Below are 24,438 nucleotides of genomic sequence, written 5' to 3'. Positions count from 1 at the left end.
GGTTTGATCTTCTCATAAGCATAATTATGCACCTAGAGGTGCATAATGTGAAGGCAGTCCGCCAAGCGAAACAGAATGGGGTTACAGCAGTTAAATTACTGTGTTCGTCGTCGATTCAGGAAGGTGGAGGAAGCAGACAAATGATTGTCATGAATTTTAGTTTGATAAATTGTTTTAATTTAAATTTTTTCAAGTTGGCTCTCGTGATTATGGTGTTTGCTTTTTTGATTCCGGCTGTTTCTTCAGCGCGCGTGTAGCTTCAGAAGTTGGCATCCACGTACCGTGTCGTGTCCGTCCGTCGGAATACCAAACCCAAACAAATTAAAAAATAATAATCTACCCCCACGTAGTCGCGAGGCGCTTCCTTCGAAATGCTCGAAAACTTTCCCGCTCCGCTTTCTCCCAGCCGGGGCGTTTAGATGTTAGACGTGGGTCTGCATGCGTTTCTGCTGCAGAGGCCTGGTAAGGTCCGAGTTCTGGGACGAGGACTGGGAGTAGTGGGAGGAGGACGAAGCAGCGGAGGTCTTGCTGTCCTTGTCAAACTGCACGTAGCCATCCTGCTTGCTGTAGCTGCTGACGCTGCTGTCGCACGTCTGCGTGTCCAGGAAGGAGCTGGAGTCGGAGAGCGAGCTGCGCTGGAACTCGCGCTCGCACAGCTCGATGGAGCTGCTGCCCGTGCCCAGCACGAAGCGCTGGCTGTAGTCGTACAGGCGGTTGGGCCCGGCGCCCAGCGTGTTGTAGATGTTGGTGAAGGACATGCCGGTGGGCACCCGCTGCTTGCCCAGGGTCATGGTGCCGCTGGGCGGGGGGCTCCGGACCACCTCGGCCGTCTGGTTGCTGGCCAGGGACATGGTGGGAGTGGCGTGGTGCTCGTTGAAGGTGTTCACGCTGTAGTAGCCGTTGGTGGGGTCCTGTGATGTGATGCGAACATGTGGGGCAGAAGCACAAAAAAATTCATTATTTAGAAGAGCTGCTACTGTAAGAGACAAGCGTAGAGCAAACATGGAACTACTCCTGTGCAAAAGAGATCTGTAGATTTGAAGATGTTTTCAAAAAATAATGAAATAAATACTATAAAGAGCAGTCTACTGACGCACAAAACAAATATTGTCAAATATCTATGACAAAATTGGTATAAAACAACTTGGGTGCCTAAAAGACTTGCACAGTATAGTTTCTGTTTGAGTCTTCACAGTAAATCATTCCTCCTAAGTAGGGATGTGACAATATATCGTCCCACAATATATCGCGATATCAAAACGTGACAATATGTATCGTTGAGATGAAATCTCATATCGTGAGAAAAAGAAGCTGAACATGGTGGCACTGATCTGCATCTGATCGCATGCTCGCTCTCCTTTTCATTGCTTTGTTTGAGCAGACGAGGGACGTTACAGACACGGAGGATGAAAATGGTGAAATGACTCAAATTAGCGTGGAGGATGCCCCCTCAACTTACAAATCGATCGCAAAAAAGTATTGTTAAAATATCGTATCGTATCGTTATCGCGAACCCAATATCATGTATCGTATCGTGAACTGAGTGTATCGTGACACCCCTAGTTGCTACTGTAAGAGACAAGCGTAGAGCAAACATGGCGTAGAGCAAACTACTCCTGTGCAAAAGAGATCTGTAGATTTGAAGATGTTTAAAAAAAATAATGAAATAAATACTATAAAGAGCAGTCTACTGACACACAAAACAAATATTGTCAAAAGTCTGTACATTTTCTCCCTTGAAGGTCAAAAAGTAGACAAGCTGACAGTAATTGGCAAATGGGATGAACATGAGAAATTAATAAACAGGCTAATTTGTGCAACATGAAACAGCAGATAACATGCCTGTGACTCACAAAGCCCATGCTGTCAAGTCATCTGCAATATCCACTATTGGGCAGCATATAAACGGCAGGATTGTCAGGATTGTCGATAATCTCTGAGTGTGTGTGTGTGTGTGTGTGTGTGTCTCTCTCTCTCTCTTTCTCTCTCTCTCTCTCTCTCTCTATTATTGCTATTGAAATAAACTGTTCAAATCTATGCCTGTCGCGGCTGTAGATTATTTTCATTTGTAGCTGGAAGCTACTGCAAATAAATAAATAAAGAAAGAAAGAAAGAAAGAAATAAAGAAACAAAGTGTAATAGAAATGTATGGTAGAAGAAAGGAATGGTACTCTCAGGTGAAATAGTGAGAAATGCTCTACTCTAGGAGGACATATTAGTGTGTGACACATTTGACCTTGGAGATGGAGAAGATCAACATCGCAGAAAGAAAGAGAGAGAAACGAGAGGCTCAAGGGCTCAAAAGAATGAACAGAAAAATGGCCAGAAATCCTCCTGACAGAAAGACACACTTTAACTTATTCTCCGCCACGGTTTTTCAGAACAAGTCACTAGCCACCGCCAGGGGTTTTGATCATTTTCATTCATTTTCCAAGACCCACAGAATATTTTCTTCTATGACTACGTAAAGACTGCATATCCCAAAAGAAAGAAGAGAGCCTCGACTTTCATATGGAAAAAAAAAAGTTTGATTCTACCTTCATCCGTTCTTTAGTTATCGACACCTGAATGTAGGTCGTTTTCACCAAAAACAGCCGTCTCTGACCAGAAAGTGGAGGAAATGGCATTTTTGTGAATGAAGTCATCTTCACGGCTCCTGATCCAAATAAATGCCTTTGATGGCGGATACTGGCAGTGTTACACTCAACTATGAACCCCATAATGATTTGGTTTCCCCTTCCGGTCAAACTCGCCCGTGGGCACAGATTTTACTGTAACACCGGTGTGAGAAAGATTCACCCCACTATTGAGAGAGGGAAGCCCGGGTCGCTCGTTCGTCTTGCGCAGGGGGACGACTGGTTGTCTGTGTAGCCTACTGTATGTCAGGAGCAATGTACCGGCTGAAATTTAGACGGCGTCAAGAGTTTATGAACTGTATTAGTATTTCCTGAGGACAAGTGACTTGTTGCGTGGTGAAAAGAAAATCCTTCACGTTTGAGTGACAGGCAACCCCCCCCCCCCCCGCCCCCGCTGTAATGGAGTCCATGCCCGTTGGTGGCTTAAACTGTACCGAATAAAAAAAAAATCTATCTAAAAAAATCTATTTAAAGTAGAATAATGGCACCAAAACATAATGTGGCTCAGTCATCAGGACATAAAAACTGTTACATGAACTTCAGAAGGAGACTACTTCTTTGTCTGAAGCTCCAAATGGTCAATTGCACCTCTATTACAAGAGAAAAGCCTCTTTAAAGAAAAAGTCAAACGAAGAATAATTATTCCTCTCTCTCTCTTGAACCATATACAGTATATGATGGAGTGAACGGAGTGCATCTTCACCCACAAAATGATGGAGTTCGGGATCGGCGCTTCAGGAAAACAGTGCAGCCTTTAAAAATAACTCTGTTCAATCCCTTAGTTCAAGGTTTAATAGCTACAGATATGTACATGTTATGATGTATTTTTTGTATTTTATTTTTGTTATTGAATATAAAAAACACTGAGCTGATATAGAGATGACTATATGTATGGAGAAGAGCATAAGGAAATGTGTGGTACTAAATACGAATGTCAATATGCATACATGGGAATTGAGAGAGGGGGGGAGGGGAACACAGGGGTATGATTGTATGTATGTATGTATGTATGTATGAATAATATAACACTCTGTATAACACAAGAAAAGAATAGTAATAATGTATCAGATGCTCTGTATATCATGCTGAAGAACAATAAAAAAAATAATGAAAAAAATAATAATAACTGTGTTCAGGTCTAGTGTTGCAGTGTAACCCGCTGATCCCCTCCTTCTCACAGAGACCCGGTCACAAAGGGCTAAATGTCTCCTTTACATGAATCTACACAGCGCCTCCTGTCAGTTCCTAATGACTCCGGCGTTCTGCAGCTTTCTGTGCATATGTCTATTTCTGCATTTTGGCATCGGCCCATGGCTTGTTATGTTATGTTATCCTCTATTCCCCGTGGGAAAATTCATCCTCTGCATTTGACCCATCCTCTACTCTACTAGGAACCTTTCTCAAACTAGGAGCAGTGGGCAGCCGCAGTGCAGCGCCCGGGGACCAACTCCACAGTTCGATTGCCACTAGGGCCTTGGTCAGGGGCACCGACGGGAGTATTAACCCTAACTTTACGGTTAGACGTTCTGATTTCTCGAGGGATGCGCTATGCTTCGTAACACCGCGTTGGCCCTATGTGAGTGAGTACGGCGGTGTGGTGCTGCAGGACTCCTGCAACGCCCACCAACGTGACACGGACTGCAAAACTTCCAATGATAAAATGAATGGAAAAATAGGATGCAGTGAAGAAGTAAAACATGGATAGATGAGGAGAGGGCAGAATTGTGGCTTGTATAACAATTAGAGGTGAAACTTGGATTATGGACTGGTGCCAACGGTTTTTACAAATAGCAACTACCCTGCGGATTTTAAAATGACTGCGGACATTTAGCCTCCTCTAACCTCTATCTCCGTCTCCCAGAACCAGGGATGCTGGGAGGGGAGTGGAGGGGGGGTGGTTGTCTCAAAGTGTATTGCTGGGCTTCATTTCAAAAGTGGTTTGTAAATGTACTCAGATGCCAGTTAATTAGGTATACCACCTCATTCAAGTAAATGGATTGCTCTGATGATGGGAGAGTCACTTGGCCCGTGGTGTGGTATATAAAGCAGCCATGATGGACATTTAGGGATTGGGTGATGGTTTGATTGAATGTTAAAAGGGGCAAAATGAGTGACCTAAGCAACTTGGGGAGTGTGAGTGTGATTGTAATTGTGAAAGCCGGTGTGCAGTAGGCTGGCCTTTGTGGGTTCTCTCCATGCATGACGATGTACGAGAAGGCTTTGAATGAGAATCAGTCAGGAATCAGACGAGCGAGCGGAGAGACGCAGAGTAACATTACGGTATCGTGGCCCGCGCTCATCGCAGACAACTTCATTAAGCTCTGCTCTGGTCCCTATAATAAACTGGCTGGAGCGCTTTTTTAGTGAGGATTCAGATGTAACTCCAGACTGCAAATCACTCGCAGCCAGTACATGGTTGACTAAATGAGTAGAATAAGGGTCTGACTTATCAAACTGGACTTACATCATCGCGCTCCCGCTACAGAGCTAATGGAGACATATAGACATACATAACCTTAATGGTTATCTCTTCCCACTAATTTTCCCAAAGAGTTCAGTAAGAAAATAACTAGGGAGAATTTGAGCTTTTTTAGGGGGGACAGGGAGAATATGTACCAATCACTACTCACACACTGTGGTAGAAAGTTCCATTGGCATTTCCTAATCAATAAGTTATAAGCTATAATTGCATACACATAATTAATGCTAGGAGTCATTAGTCATAAGACATCTCACAAATGCATATTTGCACTATGCAGAGACACATAACTAGCTTATCAAGCAGGAGATTTCTCCCCTTTGCTCTGGCCTTCAGAGGGCTCAGCATGACAATGGCCATGAGACAGGAACACTTGCTGATACAGACAGGAGCCCTGTAGGCTCCAAGTCAGGCCATCACCCCTCCTCTCTCTGTTTCTCTCTGTCTTCCTTTGCCTATAAAGCATATGTCAAACTGTCAGTCATCACTGAATATTTGGACTCTGTACATAGATCAGATGGTACATTGAGATTCAGTCATTCCTCTAATGCAGTTTATAGGAGAATGTTATGGCTTTAAATATACTTTCATAAGACACTTCCTGGACTCCTGGTTTCAATTCATTTGGTTTATATAAGCTGTTATAATTATCATATAGCGGATGAGGAATGGTGAAATTCCATTCTATAACACACACAATAACATGTTTTTTACACTTGTGCCTCAAGCCTTTAGGGAACTTATCCTACCTTTACGCCTGACCCAGTTGTTTAGAGTGAAGTACTGTAGCAGTGAACTGAATAATAGGTGCAAATGTTAAAGTCGAGCTGAACCCAAAACTGACTTTTCTTTTCTTTTAGTTCAAATACCTGGGTATGCAGTGCACCTATTTAATAATGCATGCCAAAAAAATCACAACAATCTAATTTCTTTAGTTTTTCACACTTTTTCACATCAAAAGTTGATGTGAAAGTTCAACCAATCATTTCACGACATGCAGCTGTCAATCAAATCTTCATTTCAGGATAATTTTCTCTTCCAAATGAAGGGGAAAATGGTGCCTAGTGCCTGTCATCTGGCAGAGTTTCTAGCCCATAAACTAACTACTAACTTGAGCAATTATGCAAACTAAATCAAACGGTAATGTCTAAGAATGCAAAGAAATGTAACTGGCTCGTTAAAACACGCATTCCAGGAATATTATTTACATTTATAACGATAATGGCGCGCGCCTCTGAGCCTGACAGCCTCCCTGGCTGTCAGGGGTCGTCTCTGGGAGTTACCAGGCGGGCGGGCAGCACCCATGCATCGGATTGTCCGCTCGCTCCACACGAAGCAGCCTGGCTGCCTGGTACTCTGCGGATCCCACTCACGTAGCACGACAACACGCTGAATCCCACCCGATTTGGGGGTGGAACACACCAGGATTGGCCAATGCCAAAGCCAGTCGACAGAATTGTCAAATCAAATAATTGACACCGTATATGGTCCGCCTCTCAATTTGTTTTCAGTCTGAAAGGACTCAGATGCACGTGATGAACGGGTTCACCTCGACTTTAACAAAGTGTTTGGAATTCTACCAGGTATCCCTAACGTCTTCCTTTGGATGCAGTTTAGTAAATAGTACAATTCGGTGTACAATGAATTACTGGTGACAAATGGCTCTTGAAGACAGTGAAAATTAAATGAGCTGAAATGATTAGCAAAGATTTGAATTTCCCCAGCATAACTTGACTGAGCAGGCTTCGGAAACCCGCTGTGATGTGAGAACAGCCCATTTGTGCTGTGACTTCTGCCAGGCGTATGTGCTCCTACTTGCTCCCACAAGACTTAAACAGGGGTTCTGTTTACACTGTAGCCTAATATGCAGACATGTCTTATTGAAGCATGCCACTTTTGCTCTTGCAAAACTAAATGAGTAAAACGGGCTCTCTGAATTTGAGCCAGGCTGTTTCCTCCTGGGTCAAACTCCCCCTCCCTGTGTTTGTCATTTGCCCTAGATGTTCCTCTTCTTCATCACCCCACCTTGATGTGCTGGAACTCCTTCTCCTCCTCCTGGAGCACCTCCAGCTGCTTCAGCACAGGCTCCTGCTGGAACTCGCCACGGTCAATCTGGATCACACAGCAAAAACATTACTCACGGAGAGGGTCTTCATTAGGTCATTAGGTTCATTAGATGTTCAAATGAGTGCAAGAACCAAAGACGGTTGCAGTGTGGGTGCAGCAGACCCTCAATGCTTCGGTTTGTCAAACATCTACTGGCTGATGATGAAGGTCTGTCACAGTGCGTTCACTCACCATCATCTGCTTGATGGTGGTGTGCTCCTCACTCTCTCGCGCTGCATTGTGATCCTTGTGAACAATCTCCACCCGGATGTCGTTTTTTGTGGAGACCACTCCTTTGAGATCTAAGAGAGAAAGAGAGAGAGAGAGAGAGAGAGAGAGAATGAGTGAAAGAGAGAGAGAGTGATGTCACTGATTGGCAATGGCTGATAGAGGCATTGGCCCTGTATCACAGCGTATCCCCCTGCTAATGCCCTCATGGCGGCTTCAAAAGCCACAGCTTCTCTCAGATCTTTACCACGAGGGTGATGAGGAGTTCAACACATACACAGAAACTCCTCACAATCTGTTTACCACAACGAGGGTGGTGAGGAAACATTTGAAACACACCAAAGGGCTGCCGCGCAGTTACAGTACGCAGTGAATATCCACATGGTGGTATTATGTCCCAAAGCATGCGATTAGTCGTTTCGTTCATAACATACACATGTAAAAATATGTATTTCTTTAATAGGGTAGGGATGGGTGAGATTTTAATTCTAGCCTATTTCAATAGCCTATATGAGAATTGTCCACTCGGGTTAAGCTATTGTTGCATGGTGCAATGGTGCAGGGAGAGAGGTTACTGTATAGCCTACTGGCTGGCACAACTTTCAAGGCTATAGAGACACTGCGTAACGCGTCATCATTCAGAAACCACGCCCAAGACGGGGGAAAACACAAACTCCTGTCCAATCCTGGCGTTCTCCTATGTCACGTGCATGCTTGCGTGTTGCACCAAAAGATCGTATCTACGGAAGATGAACACTCCAACTTACTTCTTGACAGCTAGATCCACATTTTTCTTCTCGCCAATTATCAATGGCTTCCTTGTTTTGCTCAGGAGTACAAAAAAACTTTAACTGGCGATTTTTTACATTTGTTTTCTGCACAGCCCACCACACAACAGCTTTTAGCTATGTTTAATTCAAGGAAAATGACGCTGGTGTGTGGAAATGAACGGAGCTCTTCCCCCGTGATGGGCGTGGCCTATTTCATGCAGTGTCTCTATAGGCTATAGTTGAAAATCAACGTGGCATTCTGAGGAGGGAAGAGTGTGTGCGTGCACGAGGTGTTGGAGAGAGAGTGACATCCATGCCGTGCGTAATGTATCCAAGCGAGGATTTCCTGCACTGCGCGGAGAATACTGTGTGCTCAGGCATACACCTGGCCTAGTGGGGTTTTTTTGCACTAAGACCAGCTATTGTGTGGTGTTAAAATTGAGAGCACCCATGGCTCTTTTTTCTAACACATTGCGCTGGAACGCCTATTTTGGCACGGCTAACGCCCAAACCTCTGTTTACACTCGGAAAATAGCGATGGTATCTTCGCCAGAGTGCAAAATGACACTTGCGGGAGGCAGATGATAGGCTAAGAGGCGCACGGACACGCCTGGGCCACACCTACACCTGTGTCTGCGCTTAGATTCCAGCGCAAAACTGGATGGTGGAGGCAGACCATAGCTTAAGACGCAGGGAAGATAGCATAAGAGGCGCGCAAACGGCTACGCAAACGATAGCGCCGTACGACGATATAGGACCCTACATGTCTAACATGTTTTGTTCTATCCAACATGTTTTGTTATTTTTAGGTACTATCCATCTGCTATAATTGACAACCAAACTGATCTGTAGAGCCTGTAGGCTGCAGCTGATTTACATGCCATTGGTGTGTTTTTTTAATTATTATTTTAGTCTTCGTCACAATTGCATGTATTTAGCGTAGGCGTACCTTACCAAAGGAAGTACGGTAAGCATTGAGATTATTCCCTGTGGGCAAATTAGGTATGTACGGGATAGTATGGTGTTAAGTTGCTATAGAGAGGATAAAGGCAGCGATACTGGTGAGAGTACTGGACTGTATAATGCATGCACTGCTGTGTGCTGAGTAAAATGATAGATTCTTTGTAAGGGCCTTACTGTCTGTTTTGATATCTCTCTGTCGCGAAAGGGACACCGGCAGAGAGGACATGACCAGGTGGACATCCTCTGTGGAAAGCAGCAAAAAAAAAAAAAAAATGTTAACACAAAATCTGTATCATTTTCTACTCCAATGGCAGGGTGTCATGTAAGAGCTACTAGACCACCGACCTCTATGTAACAGCACATTTCATAGTGATTTATGATGTCACACGCATGGGGTGAAAAGATTATGTGCCCTGCAGGACAATGATGAAACAATGGCAAACTCAACTCAAACTCATCTTTGGACATAAACTGTAAAAATACACACCACAATTATCCTCTGAAATCGTCAAGAGACGAGCAGAGCCAGAGGCCAAATTAGCCACCAAAGTCCAAATAAAAGGCTAGACTGGACTGAAGGAAAATGCATGCTGTTGATCCATAACACTACTGTAATGTTAGCAGTCAGCTACTTCATTATATATTATGATACATTTATCAAGCCAACCATGTCAAATTGTTTTATTTGTAGCCAATGGATAATTTTAACCAGAGCCATGTAGATAGAAGAGTCCCGACATCTCCATTCACTCCAATGGACCAGTTTTTTACTCTCAAGAGTTCCAGGAAGTAAGGTCCTGGATTAAGCAGCACTGTCGAGTTGCAGCAAAATAGACAGTTTGTGTTGTACTCTGAAAGGGTTTTTCATCCCTTGAATCAAATTGTACATTATCAGCTTTATTTTAGCATGCAAAAGTAGCGCGAGACCCATTCCTGGCTGTTCATTGGCTAATGAGTCTGGCATTTTTGTCCTCCGCTGACGCCACTCTCTCTCTAGAGGACACTAGTTTTAACTATTGAAAAGGTTAAGCTAATCTAAACAACTTGAATGTTAGCATACTGATACGAACGTGAAAGACTGTTGATATTGACAGTTACAGTACAGTACTGAGAATTTGGCCTAGTTGGTTTGGAGATAATTATGATGTTAACAGCATGAAGCAGCTGACTGCTATCACAACGCTATGGATCAACATCATGGCTGTTCTCTTTTGTCCAGTTGCTGTAACCTTTGATTTGGACGAGGGCTGCTAACATGTTGGCAAAATTGCTTATGCAAATCCATCAGTGATTTTTTTTTATCATCGCTACATCACTTTATGTATGCGTTTTCAGGATGTATTCATAAAAGGTACAACGATGTATTATTAAAGAAGTGCTGGGTGGCAGCAATGTAAAGAAGACATTTACTCATGTTAGCATATAGCTTTGCTGTCTTCTGGGTAGGATTTCCCACCTTGAGTATGACATAAATCAAATATGAACAATGTCAATAAACAATAAAAACTCATTTACCAAAACACTACTACAATATGGGGGGGGGGGGGGGGGGTCTTCTCTTTTGTCAGGCCCTTAAAGGAACAGTTCACCCAAAAATGAAAATTCTGTCATAATCCAATCAACCTCATGCCAGTTGGAACACAGCTGAAGTTTGTCCATATAATAAATTGTTTATGCTTAATAACCCTGTAAAACCCAGACATAGTAAAATATATATAAAAAAAAAAATCAACCTTTCAGATGGTGTTGTAGGAGGCCTTTGGAGATGATAATGAAGTGTTTGCAAAAAATTATGTTTTTGTAAGGTTTTATGGAAATAATAATATTAATATAATATTTACATTGTATAATATAATGTAATATTTTGGGAATGTATTTCACAATAACAACATATGTACATGTTCTAGTCATTTTACTGATCACAACAAAAAAATGAAAGGCATTTAGAATTGATAAACTCAGTCCAATGAAACAAAGGGTGGTTAATTCTCAGCCAAGTTCTGGAAGTTGTGATACATCATGACCTTGTGGGCGGGACTTATATACAAATGTCCTATCCAATAGCATTGTTAGACTGAACAATAGGACCCAATGACTATGTTTATGAGGGGGGGGGACACAAAAAACAAACATTTATACCTTTTTTTAGATCAAATAAAAATTGTGTAATCCTGCAACAGCGGGTCTTACAGCAGTCACCATTGACTTCAGTACAGTACAGCTGACTGGTTTTCTCTCCAGTTGGCAACCTCCATGTGTGTTATATGGACAAACTTCACCTGTGTAGGTGATGACAGAATTTCCCTTTTTGGGTGAACTGTTCCTTTACCCATGGGTGGTGATCTTACTTCTCTGGAATCGGGCACAGCAGAAGGCGCCTAAAGTCCCCATGAGCACGGTGAGAGCGAGGAAGGCCCCCACCGCCACGCCGATGATGACAGCCAGGCGCAGCGTCTCTGAGGAAACACAGGGGGGCGACGTTTCAGAGGGAGGCCACTTTAACCCATTGATACCTGATGCAAAGCGTAATTTTTTTCGGGTGGCCATATTTTCAAAACGGAAATTTCTTCGGATAGACATCTATTCAAAGCAGAATTTTTTTAGGGTCACGCGGTTCACGGTCTTAAAGGGATACACACACAAATGAGGGATATACATGCAAATGCTGCATCAGGTATCAATGGGTTAAACACAGGGAGGAACGTTTCAGAGAGAGCCCACTTTTGCTACTCCCTCCTTTTCCCGCTATTTCACACACACACACACACACACACACACACACACAAGCAGAATTACTTTCATTATTGATGAGGCTGGTGTTGACTCTTTGCAGGCTAAGTAGCATTAGCATCAAGACGTGGCCCTGTGCCAAGCTTCTTCTTCATATCATTCCAGCGTGGAGATCATGATAGGAGCCCTGGACGGCCTCCAGCTGGAGACTGTGGATCTTTAAGTGGGTTTGACAGCCTGGTCAGGAAATATCATTTCAGTGTGGCATTTTAAAGATGCAAGTTTTAGAGCTCCACCCTCTTTAGGTCGGGTCAAGATTTCGGAGGTGATGATGCCGGGGGGGGGGGGGGGGGGAAATAAAATAAAAGATGGCTAGAATTTGATCGCTAATTGTTGAAAGCGTAATAGTTTTGAGCTTCCTGATTAATAACAGGAGAAGGTCGGGTGTCGGAGGGCACTCTGTCTCATGCCTTCTGGTCCTGCCCTTTACTGACCGGATTTTGGGCCAAAATATTGGTACTCTAAGGCCTACGAAATAACCCTTCAGCCGGAGGCAGAACTCGCCATCCTCGGCTGCTCGGAGTCCTCTCTGAACTTCCCTACGGCTGTGCAACAGTCTCTGTCACAGGGGACAATTGTTGCCAAGAAACTCATTCTGCAGAAATGGAAGTCCCCCACTCCACCCTGTTTTCAGTTGTGGTTGGCGGACATGATCTCTGTTATACGAATGGAGAGACTCAGGTTCTTGAGGACCAACTCACCTGGGAGATTTCAAACTATTTGGGACCTGTTTCTGGCCTACCTTGACGAGGTTAGGGGTGAGGGGTGACTCGCCCGGCCGGTCTTTCTCCCTCGTGTGGGATCCCACTCATTTATATATGTATATATATATTTACAAGCATAATTTATATATATTTACAAGCTGTATGTAACTGGTGGCACTAGTGTATGTATGTTTTTTCTTTCTTTTCTTTTCTTTTCTTTTACTGTATCTGAGTTTGTTCGTTTTTTTTTGTTTTTGTTTTTCTGTGTTCTAAAAAATTTAAATTGCTAAATAAAATATATAAAAAAAATAACAGGAGAAGAAGAATATCAGAAGATGTGGATGAATAGATATCAAAGAGCTCATTATGCAAGTGAGATTCCAATTGGAAGGTGCGATCGCACCGAGCTGCAGAAGGTGCGAGTCTCACAGCTGGAGCTGGATGACCTTTTCCCGAGTAAAGAAGCTGATCAGAGTCACCAGTTACAGTATCTCTGTAATATTCTTAAAGTTAAAAGATACACATTACCTCCAGGAATTAAATTAACCTCCCTTTTCTCTCTTTCCTTCCTTCCTTAGGGGCACTTTACACGAGGACGGTTTCCTATAGTGAGGGGGAATTATTGTATCGTTAGTGCCTCCCTTTTAGACGGCGACGGCAAATTCGCGCTTAGGAAACGACAAATTTTGAAACCACCCTCCAGAGTGAAATTCTTGGTAATGCTCCCCACTGATCGTTCCATGTAATCGCTTTGAGACGGCACATTTCAGAAACTCTGACGTGCCTGCACACGCGACACATGCGATTACGCCATAGCCGTGCACGAGTTGGCAACCATTTTCAAAATAAAATGTCAGTATGAATGAAGTTTGGCAACATTCAGAATTAAGCTACACTGCGGCCAACTTCAGTTACATGTTCATAGCGTTACTGCTGCGAGGAGCCGATGGCTGTACCCGGTTGGCATAAAATCAACAGCGTTTAAAATCTTGCAAAAAAATCTTGGCTATTGACAACTTCAATCCAAAAATTTACATTTTGGGTGAAAATTAGTTGAAAATAATTTATATAAATTGAAAGCTCTTGATGAGCTCTTTCTAGTGCCAAAAGGGCACACGGGAATTCTAAACCACTCCAGAGTTACTAATCAAAATCCAAAAGACCCTAACACTGAACACACTGTACTATTGTGTACTTAGTGCAGTGAAGCCCTTTTGGTCCTGATGATTTTTTTTATCGATTTATTTTTTCCAATTAAAAAGAAAAGATAGAAACCCCCTTTTTAAATAAATGTCAAAATATTGTTCATATTGTCATCCACATGTTTTATGACATTTTCATATTAAAGATTGAATTTAATTAATAAAAGTCGGGACAAAGTATGGTAATTTTTTGTTTTAGCTCTCCTGTGAAGTTGGTCAAATGTCACTTACTGTATACCCTTCTGGTTCTCACCCCTCGAAAATTTCAAGACGGGCCTGATATATGATTGCATTTCTCATGGCTACAGATAGATACACACACACACACACACGCACACGCACACGCACACGCACACGCACACGCACACGCACACGCACACGCACACACACACACACACACACACACACACACACACACACACACACACAGTCGCTACCTTCCTAGAAGCCCTATGACGGGTCCAACACAAACAGAGGGTGTGTCCTCTCTTGGCGGGGTGCAGCTCACCTTGCTCTTTGAGGCGTATGATCTCCGTGTCGGAGCCGAAGCTGTTCCAGGCCGTGCAGTTGTAGATGGTCTGGAAGTCTGCGGGGACGATGTTGCTCATGGTCAACGTGGAGATCACCCCCTCCTCCGTGCTGACCGTCTCCACCGTGTAGCGGCCGGACGTCCCGGACTCCAGCACCGTCTCCTTCCATGACCAGGCCTGAGGGAGGGGCAGGGAAGCATGGTGTGGTCAAGCATCGCAAGTAGACTCCAATCCACTCATCCCTTTTCTTAATTCACATAAAAACATCAGAAATTAGGGCTGGGCAATATAATCGATACCGCAATATATCGCGATATTTTATTTCCCGATACTGTATCGATACTTGGACGCAAAGTATCGCGATATTATTATTTTTTTTTTTTTTTGCAGGCCATGCCATGCCAGGCCTCTGCATCTGGTGATTCCCACCCCTAATCGATACTGTATCGATATTTCCCATATCGATGCGTTCAGTAACACACTCAACACTCAGTAGTTTTGACTAAATTTGTCCACTAACTTATCAGTATAAAGTGATGTACATATTATTACACTACCTGGGTGGTACACAGTGTGTTGTATCTTTAGCTCTATTATTTAATTTTGAGTAAATCCTGTAGAATATCGCAATATATCGCAATATGTATCGCATCGCAATATATCGTGATACAATCGTATCGTGACCCAAGTATCGTGATACGTATCGTATCGTGAGATCCTTGCCAATACCCAGCTCTATCAGAAATGTACATTTAGTTTCAATTCATGTCACTCGCTACAGTTGCACCTTCAATAATCAACTCCTTTTTTCTATGTTTATTATAGTATACAGTATAAGTGTTTTTAATGTGCTAATAATGCCTCATAAGCACCACTGCAAATAAAGTGTCATCTAGCAGAGTGCAAATTCAATTCAATTTTCTTCTCAAGAGGCACTTTTTTTTTTTGCTCCTGTGTAGCCATATTCAAATGTTCTATGTATTATCATCCATATGTGAACTTAAATGTCCTCAACCTATTGGTTAATGTTACCAAATTTTAATAGCTATTGACGAGACTCCGCATTGACTGACAATGGTAATTATCAATGGCTCATGTTTCTATGCTTTAAATGGTGTTCTAGTTGTTGGACAGAGCCTGGTGAGGGCCACATATATAGTACAGTATAGGTTGAGGCCACGTCTCGTCATAGACGCTGGTTTAGCTGGCTCAGCCTGGCTGGGGGCGGGGTCAGGGTGGGGTAAAAACCCCCGTTCTATCCATTCAGCAAAGTTAGAATTTAGCTGATAGCCGAGCCCAGGCAGACACGATCGGGGATTTAACCACCGCAGTAAACGCACATCTGAGCAGACGTCTTGTGTTCTTGCTCTAGAACCCCCAAACCTGTAGTTTAGAGCCGCAGCACCGTCTTTTGGTGAGTCAGCCCATGAGATATATCGGCGGTTTTACCCCAATCGCGCGCCAGCCGTTTAACATTTTGTGGGCGTTCCCAGACATGCGGACTGTCTCCATTAGTCCCACTCTTCAGCTCGTTTGCTGCTCACTACGGTAAAGAACTGTAAGCGGCTACTCGCATCATATTGGTTAAAAGAAATCACAGACATTACAATTGATTTTGTTTAGCATCTGAAAACTATAGTTCCACCTGCATTGTTACTACTTGGTGCTTGTCTACAACCTACTGTATATGATAGTGCTGTCATCGTTAGGTGAAGGGGAAAAACGCAAAGCGAACTTGCTTGATTAACCGACACTGTGGAGGGCCACATTAGTACAGTTTATTTTGAGAGACACGCCTTGGGCCATTAAAATCAGTCCACGGGCCACACTTGGCCCCCGGACTTTAGACATGCCTGATATAACGGTTGTGTATTGTAATAACATCATTATTAGACTGATATTTACATTATCACAATACAGTACATGGTGTTTGTTTCCAAAATGGGGGCTCTTGTTATGCATGTTTCATTAGAATGATCAGTCTGAAGTAGGGATGTTCAATATTGGCTTTTTTACCGATATCCGATATCCGATAATGTCCAACTCTTAATATTCCGATACCGATATCAACCGATACCGATATAAGCGGGCTTTTTTTTCACCAAAATTTCAGGTAACAAGTTACATTACATATCTCCTGTTGTGAAACTATACATCACATCACTTATACTGTATATTATTTTTTACATTTTTAGTGAGAGCAGAAGTAGCTGAAGAGTTTAATATATAATATGCATGTTGTGTTAAAGTTGTAAGTGTTATTATCGGCATGAAAACCGATACCGATATTTTCCGATATGAATTTGTTATGCTAATATCGGCCGATAATATCGGTAGGCCGATAATATCGGACATCCCTAGTCTGAAGCTATTATTATATTATCTGAATATTGCAGGAGCAGGTTTTTTTACATTACATTTCAGACGTGAGTTAAAGGACGGGCTCTGTTGCTCGGTGACAATCATGTCCTCTCCTTCCTATAGAACAGTGACATTGTTGGACTATCTCTTTGCATGCTGAAATGAATGAGTCCGAGGCAGCGGAGGAGAGGTGCAAGGGACTCACGATGCGGTCGGGGGGCGGCGTGCTGCGGATGAAGCACTTGATCTGACCCTTCTCCCCGTAGAGCGCCTGCTGGGTCTGGGTGCTGGAGATAGTGGGAGGACCTGTGGAGGCACATAGCCGAGGTAGAAGCTTGGGCCATACATCTTCCTGGAGATCATCACAGCAACATGCATGAAACTGCTCCAGGAGGGGGCAGCGCCAAGGGCAGAGGCATGTTTCACATCATATTTACAGTAGAGAAACAGTCTGACATTATTCATTTGCTGATTTTAATTGGTTTTCACAAAGTTCACACACCTTTTATAGGCCGGCATACATCTTTGTCATCTAAATTTATAGTATACTTTATTTATAGTATCTTACTAAGCGGTATCAAAGTGATGCATTGTAAGTTATATGAAGGTACTATATAGGGTGGTTGAATGGGGAGTGGGGGGCATAAATTAATGCTTATATTTACTGAAAATAAATTGGATTTGGGTTTTTATTAGTGGTTCTTTTGCCTTGTGATGATCGGAATTCACCTTTTTCCCAGCAAGCATATAGAGAAAACCCACACACCCAGAACCAGATTTTCACAAATACTATGGCATGGTCAAATGTCATATTCAAACAGCTTTGGAAAATGCTTTGAAAGGATGGAAACACGTATTTTCTTTGTCATCTCAACTTTGATTTTGGCATTTTTCAATGTGGCGCAGCAGACCATCAACTATCTATTCAATAAGGGACAAAAGCCTCAAACGCCGACAGGAGGAAGAGTAGTAGTGGGTCCGGGGGACAGATAAGGCGTTTGAGAATCGACATTGTTTCCCTGCTCGTTTCCTCCCACCGCCCGATGAGATTGAGACACTCTTGCGATGGCCTGACATTTGGCTCCTGCGCCGTCCGCGACGAGCGGTGACAGCCCCGGCACTCCGGAGGCTCTCGCAATCTGAAGAAGCGCTGTCCGTGAGAAATCAAATATTTCCTTTTCTCTCCTTTCAAACTGCGCTCCTCCGTGTTTTGTGTTGTTGTTTTTTTATCCTCAGAGAAGACCCCGCGGGGCCTGTGTCTGTCACCGTTTTACACAAACAACACAGATAGAAAGAAACAGCGGGAGACGCAGAGTAGGAGAGGTGGAGTTGTACACTGCATTGTATGCAATTGTCTCCTGTGCTACCGCTGCCTCTCCAAAGAGAATGACCCTCTTTAGACTTTTTTGTTCCAGCACAAAGTCGCTGTTGGCCTGGGCTCGGTCGCACCAGATGACGCCACCCTCACTTGCTTTTTGATTTTTTGGACCCATTTTCAGAACTCCCAAATGGATTTTAGGCTCAACTGAGCTAAAACCTGCGAGCCTCCAGTTCGTATTCCACCTAAAGCGCTTCGCTGGGACGTGAGAAGCCTTTCGACGAGGAAACGTAGCGTAGCATTTGAAACAAATTCCTGCAGAATCCTTTGACACATTTTAATTCCACTGCAATCCACCTTTTGAAAAATACTTATAATGTTTAGTTTGAGAAACACCGTCGATGCTACAGATACTTGCCCACCTCAATTAGGGGTGTCAAAAATAATCGATTATAAGATGCATCGCGATGCGGACGTGCACAATTCTGCATCGATTCAATAATCAAATCAAATATAATGGAAGTACATGCAGTTGTTTATTTTAATTATGGATCATAATACAATGCAATTCCAAATGCACTTTTATTTTAAAAGTAGCCACACAGTGAGAAAAAAGAAAGTGAGAAAAAATAAATCATGTAAAAAAGTGATGCATCGATTGAAGATGCATCGATAATCGTAATCGAATCAAATCGTAGCCCTCTGAATCCTAATCGAACCGAATCGTGAGGCCAGCGAAGATTCACAGCCCTAACCTCAATATTGTGCAGTGAATGTATGGTGCCCTCCCTGCCTGCAGAAAGTGAGCTGCTACTGAGGAGCTTGTCAAAATGCTGGCTATTGACTTTGCAGAGTCTTTGTACTAAACAGCTGTGCAAGTGTTTGCTATGTACTGATTAATTCAAAAAGGTTGCAATCAGGGCTGACATAAGGGATTTGACCATTAGAAATCAATGGAACGATGCTTTATTACCTTTGTCAAAACATTTGTCCTGTTCGGTTTCTCAAAACAGCTTCTCAAAGGAACAATAAAACCTGGATTTGTACCAGCATTCATTTCACACATCACCATTCCGGTAATTCTTTTAATCCCAAAGCGTGCATAAACCACTTTTTTCCCCCTCAAGTGATGACTGGAAGGCTCAAAATCATTTTTATGCCAAAATACCCACGATTCTGACTCTTTGAAAGGCCAAATTTGTTTCCCTCATCCCAAAGTCATCTGTTCCAGGGCATATAACAGAGCGAGCATGTGTTATTCCTAAAGGCTTAATATAGTCTGGATCCAGTGTGGTGTGGGACTGAGCTTACTGCTTACCGTTCACGGTGAGCGACACCTCCTTCTCCCCGGCGCCGACTCTTGGGACGACGGCCCGGCACACATACTTCCCAGCATCCTCCTGCTTCACCGCCTTCAGTGTCAGCGTGTTCTTGTTGCTGAGCACCTGCATGTCCAGGAAATGGATTCAAAGGTCAGAGGTCAGAGGAGATGCTGGGCTTGAATTCCCCCATTGAGCCCAACACCAATTACACTGTCCCCAAAAGGATAGCGGCACTTAGGCGGCATGTGGAGCATGCGGGGGCGGAGCATGCGGGGGCGGAGCACGCGGTGGTGGATTTTGTACTGTACTGTACAAGAAGGGACAAGCTCAAGAGTTTTGGCAATTTTCGTTCGGTTGTGTCTTCTTACAGTTTTTATTATTATTGGTATGTTTCAAGTCATTCCAAGTCACTGTGCTGCACTGTGCACTAGTCACAATATATCGTCCCACAATATATCGCGATATCAAAACATGACAATATGTATCGTTAAAAGAAGCTGAACATGGTGGCACTGATCTGCATCTGATTGCATGCTCGCTCTCCTTTTCATTGCTTTGTTTTAACAGACGAGGGACGTTACAGACACGGAGGATGAAAATGGTGAAATTACTCAAATTAGCGTGGAGGATGCCCCCTCAACTTACAAATCGATCGCAAAAAAAGTATTGTTAAAATATCGTATCGTTATCGTGAACCCAATATCGTGTGAACCCAATATCGTGTGAACTGAGTGTATCGTGCGTGACACCCCTACTGTGCACTATTCTGAGCGCTTTATTAGAACCTTTTCATATGCAAGCTTTATTTGTGTGTGTGTGTGTGTGTGTGTGTGTGTGTGTGTGTGTGTGAGTGTGTGTGTGTGTGTGAGTGTGTGTGTGTGTGTGTGTGTGTGTGTGTGTGTGTGTGTGCGTGTGTGTATTTAGCCTTCAGGGAGAGCCGTGCACGCTATGTGTAGCCTACCTTGAAATAAAACATCATTGGAGACGGGCCCAAAATTGAAAAACGACAAACAGAATTAATTATTTTCCAAGAACGAGTTGTGAATCTATCGTGGCATATTTTGATAGTCCAAGGATAGCTGGGTTTGTCTGCTGAGCTGCGTGACTATTGGAGCTGCTATTTAAAAAAAAAAAAAATCTACATTGTCCTTGCAGCAGCCGAGCTAGCGAGGTGCAGCGGGTGAGCCTAGGAACCGAGCGCGCATAGATGGCTAGTTTTATTATATTTTGTTGATTCTACATTATTTGCACTTTTCTATTAGGTCTAGTAACTGGCCTTGACTGGCTGATTTGTGTATTTTTTGCTGGAAATGTGTTTTGAATGGGGGTATACTGTAAGCTGCTTATATCTGATGTCCTGTCTTGTTTTTTTATCCTGAGCACACCTACAGTAGAGTGAATTGAATAGAATTGAATCCTGAAAAGTAATGCAATACCTGGGGGAAATATCATTCACAGCATCTGCTACTGTATTTTATAATTTGCCCCTTTTTGCCGAGGCGGTGGTGCGGGGGATAACGTTGAACGAGTGAAGCTCAATTTGCTGAAGTGGACTGTATTGATGCACGAGAGAGAGAACGCCCGTGATGGAATATTGCGTCTGAGTGCAACGTGGAGGTCATGTGTGGGTAAGTAATGCATACCACTCCTGAGCCATGCTTCATCCACACCATGGTGAGAGAGAGAGGGGTTTCTAATGCATACCACTCCTGAGCAGCGCTGGGTATTGGTTCAAATTTCAAGAATCGATTCGATTCCGATTCACAAGGTTCCGAATTGATTAATCCCGATTCGATTCGATTCCGATTCGATTAATTTCAATATCGATACTAAAACATGTTTTTGAGCTGTAACCTGAATTACATGACTGTCCAGTTATGTAACACAGGGGTTCCCAACCTTTTTTGCGCCAAGGACCGGTAGATACATGGGAAAAAAGTTGTGGACCGGTTGTCAATTTTAATGGTTTTAGTTACACATATATTTACTCACCAGGTGGTGACAAAGGGTAAATAACAGCCTTTTCATCTGTCAATAAAGACACTTTCACAATTATGCACAGTGATTTGATTTCAGCCTATATCATTTCTAAAAGTAGATATTAATGAGCAAACATTTCCATTCATGTAGCCTACAGTATTTATGTTTTTGTTTCAACTACAAACATAAATAAACGTCAACTTGAAACTATGTTTCAACTACCACACACAGCCTATAATATTATAGCCTATGTTTATTAAAAAAATAAAAAAATAAAAAAAATAACGATCTTTGGACATATGAATCGATATCGAAGGATTCAAATAAAAATCGATTTAAAATCGGAGAATCGATTTTTTTTAGCCCAGCCCTACTCCTGAGCCACGCTTCATCCCCACGATGGTGAGAGAGGGGTTTCTAATGCATACCACTCCTGAGCCACGCTTCATCCACACGATGGTGAGAGAGGGGTTTCTAATGCATACCACTCCTGAGCCACGCTTCATCCCCACGATGGTGAGAGAGGGGTTTCTAATGCATACCACTCCTGAGCCACGCTTCATCCACACGATGGTGAGAGAGGGGTTTCTAATGCATACCACTCCTGAGCCACGCTTCATCCACACGATGGTGAGAGAGGGGTTTCCCATCCAGGCACAGTTAAAGACCGCGTCAGACCCCAGGTCCACCTGCAGGGACTGGGGCTCTGCTGCCATCCTGGGCCCGACTGCAAGACAACAACAACAGGAGACAGGAGATGTTGAAATGCTGTGGCAGAAATGCATCTTCATGTATAAATGATCAGTATGAAATCCGGATGAAATCTGCGTTCTTTTTTGTGCCATGGGTTAATAGAGACAGTCCGCATGTGTGGGAACGCCCACAAAATGTTAAACGGCTGGCGCGCGAGTGGGGTAAAACCGCCCATATATCTCATGGGCTGACTCATCAAAAGACGGTGCTGCGGCTCTAAACTACAGGTTTGGGGGTTCTAGAGCAGAACACAAGACGTCTGCTCAGATGTGCGTTTACTGTGGTGGTTAAATCCCTGATCGTGTCTGCCTGGGCTGGGCTATCAGCTCAATTCTAACTTTGCTGAATGGATAGAACGGGGGAATTTACCCCACCCTCACTTGAACGTGAAGTCTCCTGTTTTGTCTTGATTTGTCTTGTTTTGTTGTTGTCATTGTCTAATTTCCATGATTTTTATTATTTTTTTCCTTCTTTTATCTTTCCCTCTTTGTCTCACACTGTCTATGTATTAACATAAAACTGTAAATAAAATATATATATATGAAAAAAAGGAAACGCTCACAGTAGACGTCCACGTTCCTGCTGATGTTGGTGTGGCCCAGGGCGTTGGTGACCTCACAGGACACGGGCTCAGTGAAGAAGGAGTGATCCACGATCGCCTCGTAGGTGTCACCCATCACCTCTGGGAGCACGTTGCCCCCCTTGGCCCACCTGAACATGGGTCCCATCACAAAACAAAAGCATATAGGTTAGACAAATGAACCAACAGCCTTGTATTGTTTGACAATCAGCCAAAGTCATGTTTAATTGAGGGCAAGCTGTGTTCTCAACATGCAATGGGAAACATGTTTCTTACAGATTCTGGGGTTCTGTGGATCGTTTCACAATTTGACAATGTGATTAAATTTCACTTCAAAATATTGATACAGAGAAGAACCAGAATGTTTAATTCAGTTCAAACAAATGCAAACTTAATGTTTCAGACCCAAATCATTAGTTTATTAAATACTGTAGCCTACATGTACAAACTTGAGCTGACAATAAATAAAAATGCAAATGCAACTTTTATACAAAGGGTTTTCTCTCAAGATTGCAAAACATTTATTAGGAAATCTAGTTAGGAAATAAGTGCAGCTGACTACATCTTTAAACGTTGCCCTACTACACAATTTCAAGAAAGAATCTTATCTACAGTACAGCAGTCTGTCATTGGGCCTTACGCATTTATAGGCAACAGAGTATGTATTGTGTAGTATGTATTGTGTAGGGAGAAAGTCCTTGAGCGGGATAAGGGGTTCAAATCCGCATTATCGGCAAGCATTCACCCTGAGCAAGACTCTGAATCCACCAGCTCCAGGACTGGTCACTGATGTGGTGCCTCCTCTGGTCGTTAAGGACTGGTTGGAATAGCGTGAACCTCCCACATGCTATGCCCTACCGGTGAAGCTTCCTCTGTCAGGTGAAAAGAAGCGGCTGGCTAACTGCCCATGTCTTGGAGGAAGCATGGAGCCAGTCTCGGCTCTCCCCAGATCGGCAGAGGGTGGAGTAGCAACCAGGATAAATAAAAGTAAATTAGCACTAATGGGGGATAAAAATGGAATAAAAAAATAGGGGGGAAAAAATAAAAAAAATAAACAGTATTGACCTGACCACGGTTGTTTGTGACTTCCTCAAAGGGCCGACGAGCGTCACAGCTCCTGCGTAACGTTGATCTCATTATGATGTGAGTGGCGTCGGACGCCTCAGCTCTGAAAGGACATAACTGCCTTCCAGACAGATCTGATAATCGTCAGTTGGCTGCTGTTCCACCTGGCGACACTGACAGGTTAATGTGCAAAAGCCTTTATCAGTCTCCTCCTTATTGATTTATAGCACGCTGTCAAGAACGCACTTCCTCTTGACGGCCATGTTTCCTGTGTGGTGCTGTGTGTAAAACAGACGTCTTGATGGATGAGAGTCAGTCACATCATTTCCAACATCAGTTGCTTTAAGGCCAGATATGTCTCATCATCACCGGTGTTATTAACTGTCTCTGAACATGATAATGAAGGCCTGTGGCATATTAGGCCATTGTATATACAGTATATATATATATATACACATGCTTTGCTGCCATGGTTTCTAAATAGACGTGGAGTGGGAATGCGCTGTGACTGTAACATTTCATTTCACATTTCATGTCCTGAAGAGACCACAGCACTCTCCCCTCTTTCTCCTTCATTGCCCCCTGGCTGCCTGGTGATGTCAGCCAGCGTAAGGACCCGTTTCTGGAGCTCATTGGCACTGTAAATAACTA

General features: G+C 43.2%; 1 protein-coding gene across 1 annotated transcript in view; it reads right to left on the bottom strand.

Annotated features, from left to right (window-relative positions):
• Positions 1 to 422: 422 nt before the first annotated feature.
• The window catches only part of LOC310798639 (kin of IRRE-like protein 3), a gene marked incomplete at both ends in the record, with an annotated part of 137,016 nt that continues 113,000 nt past the window's right edge, over positions 423 to 24,438 (bottom strand). Inside the window, 9 exons of the mRNA XM_083661180.1 lie at positions 423 to 911; positions 7,141 to 7,227; positions 7,414 to 7,523; positions 11,531 to 11,638; positions 14,387 to 14,585; positions 16,975 to 17,075; positions 19,406 to 19,532; positions 21,989 to 22,116; positions 22,705 to 22,853. Coding sequence (XP_083517306.1) covers positions 423 to 911; positions 7,141 to 7,227; positions 7,414 to 7,523; positions 11,531 to 11,638; positions 14,387 to 14,585; positions 16,975 to 17,075; positions 19,406 to 19,532; positions 21,989 to 22,116; positions 22,705 to 22,853 — 1,498 coding nt within the window. The remainder of the gene's footprint in view (positions 912 to 7,140; positions 7,228 to 7,413; positions 7,524 to 11,530; positions 11,639 to 14,386; positions 14,586 to 16,974; positions 17,076 to 19,405; positions 19,533 to 21,988; positions 22,117 to 22,704; positions 22,854 to 24,438) is intronic.

The sequence above is a fragment of the Poromitra crassiceps genome, assembly GCF_964638095.1.
Source record: "Poromitra crassiceps genome assembly, chromosome: 26".
Classification (NCBI taxonomy): domain Eukaryota; kingdom Metazoa; phylum Chordata; class Actinopteri; order Beryciformes; family Melamphaidae; genus Poromitra; species Poromitra crassiceps.
The sequence above is the reverse complement of the archived record's forward strand: the minus strand, read 5'-3'. Positions and strand labels throughout refer to the sequence as shown.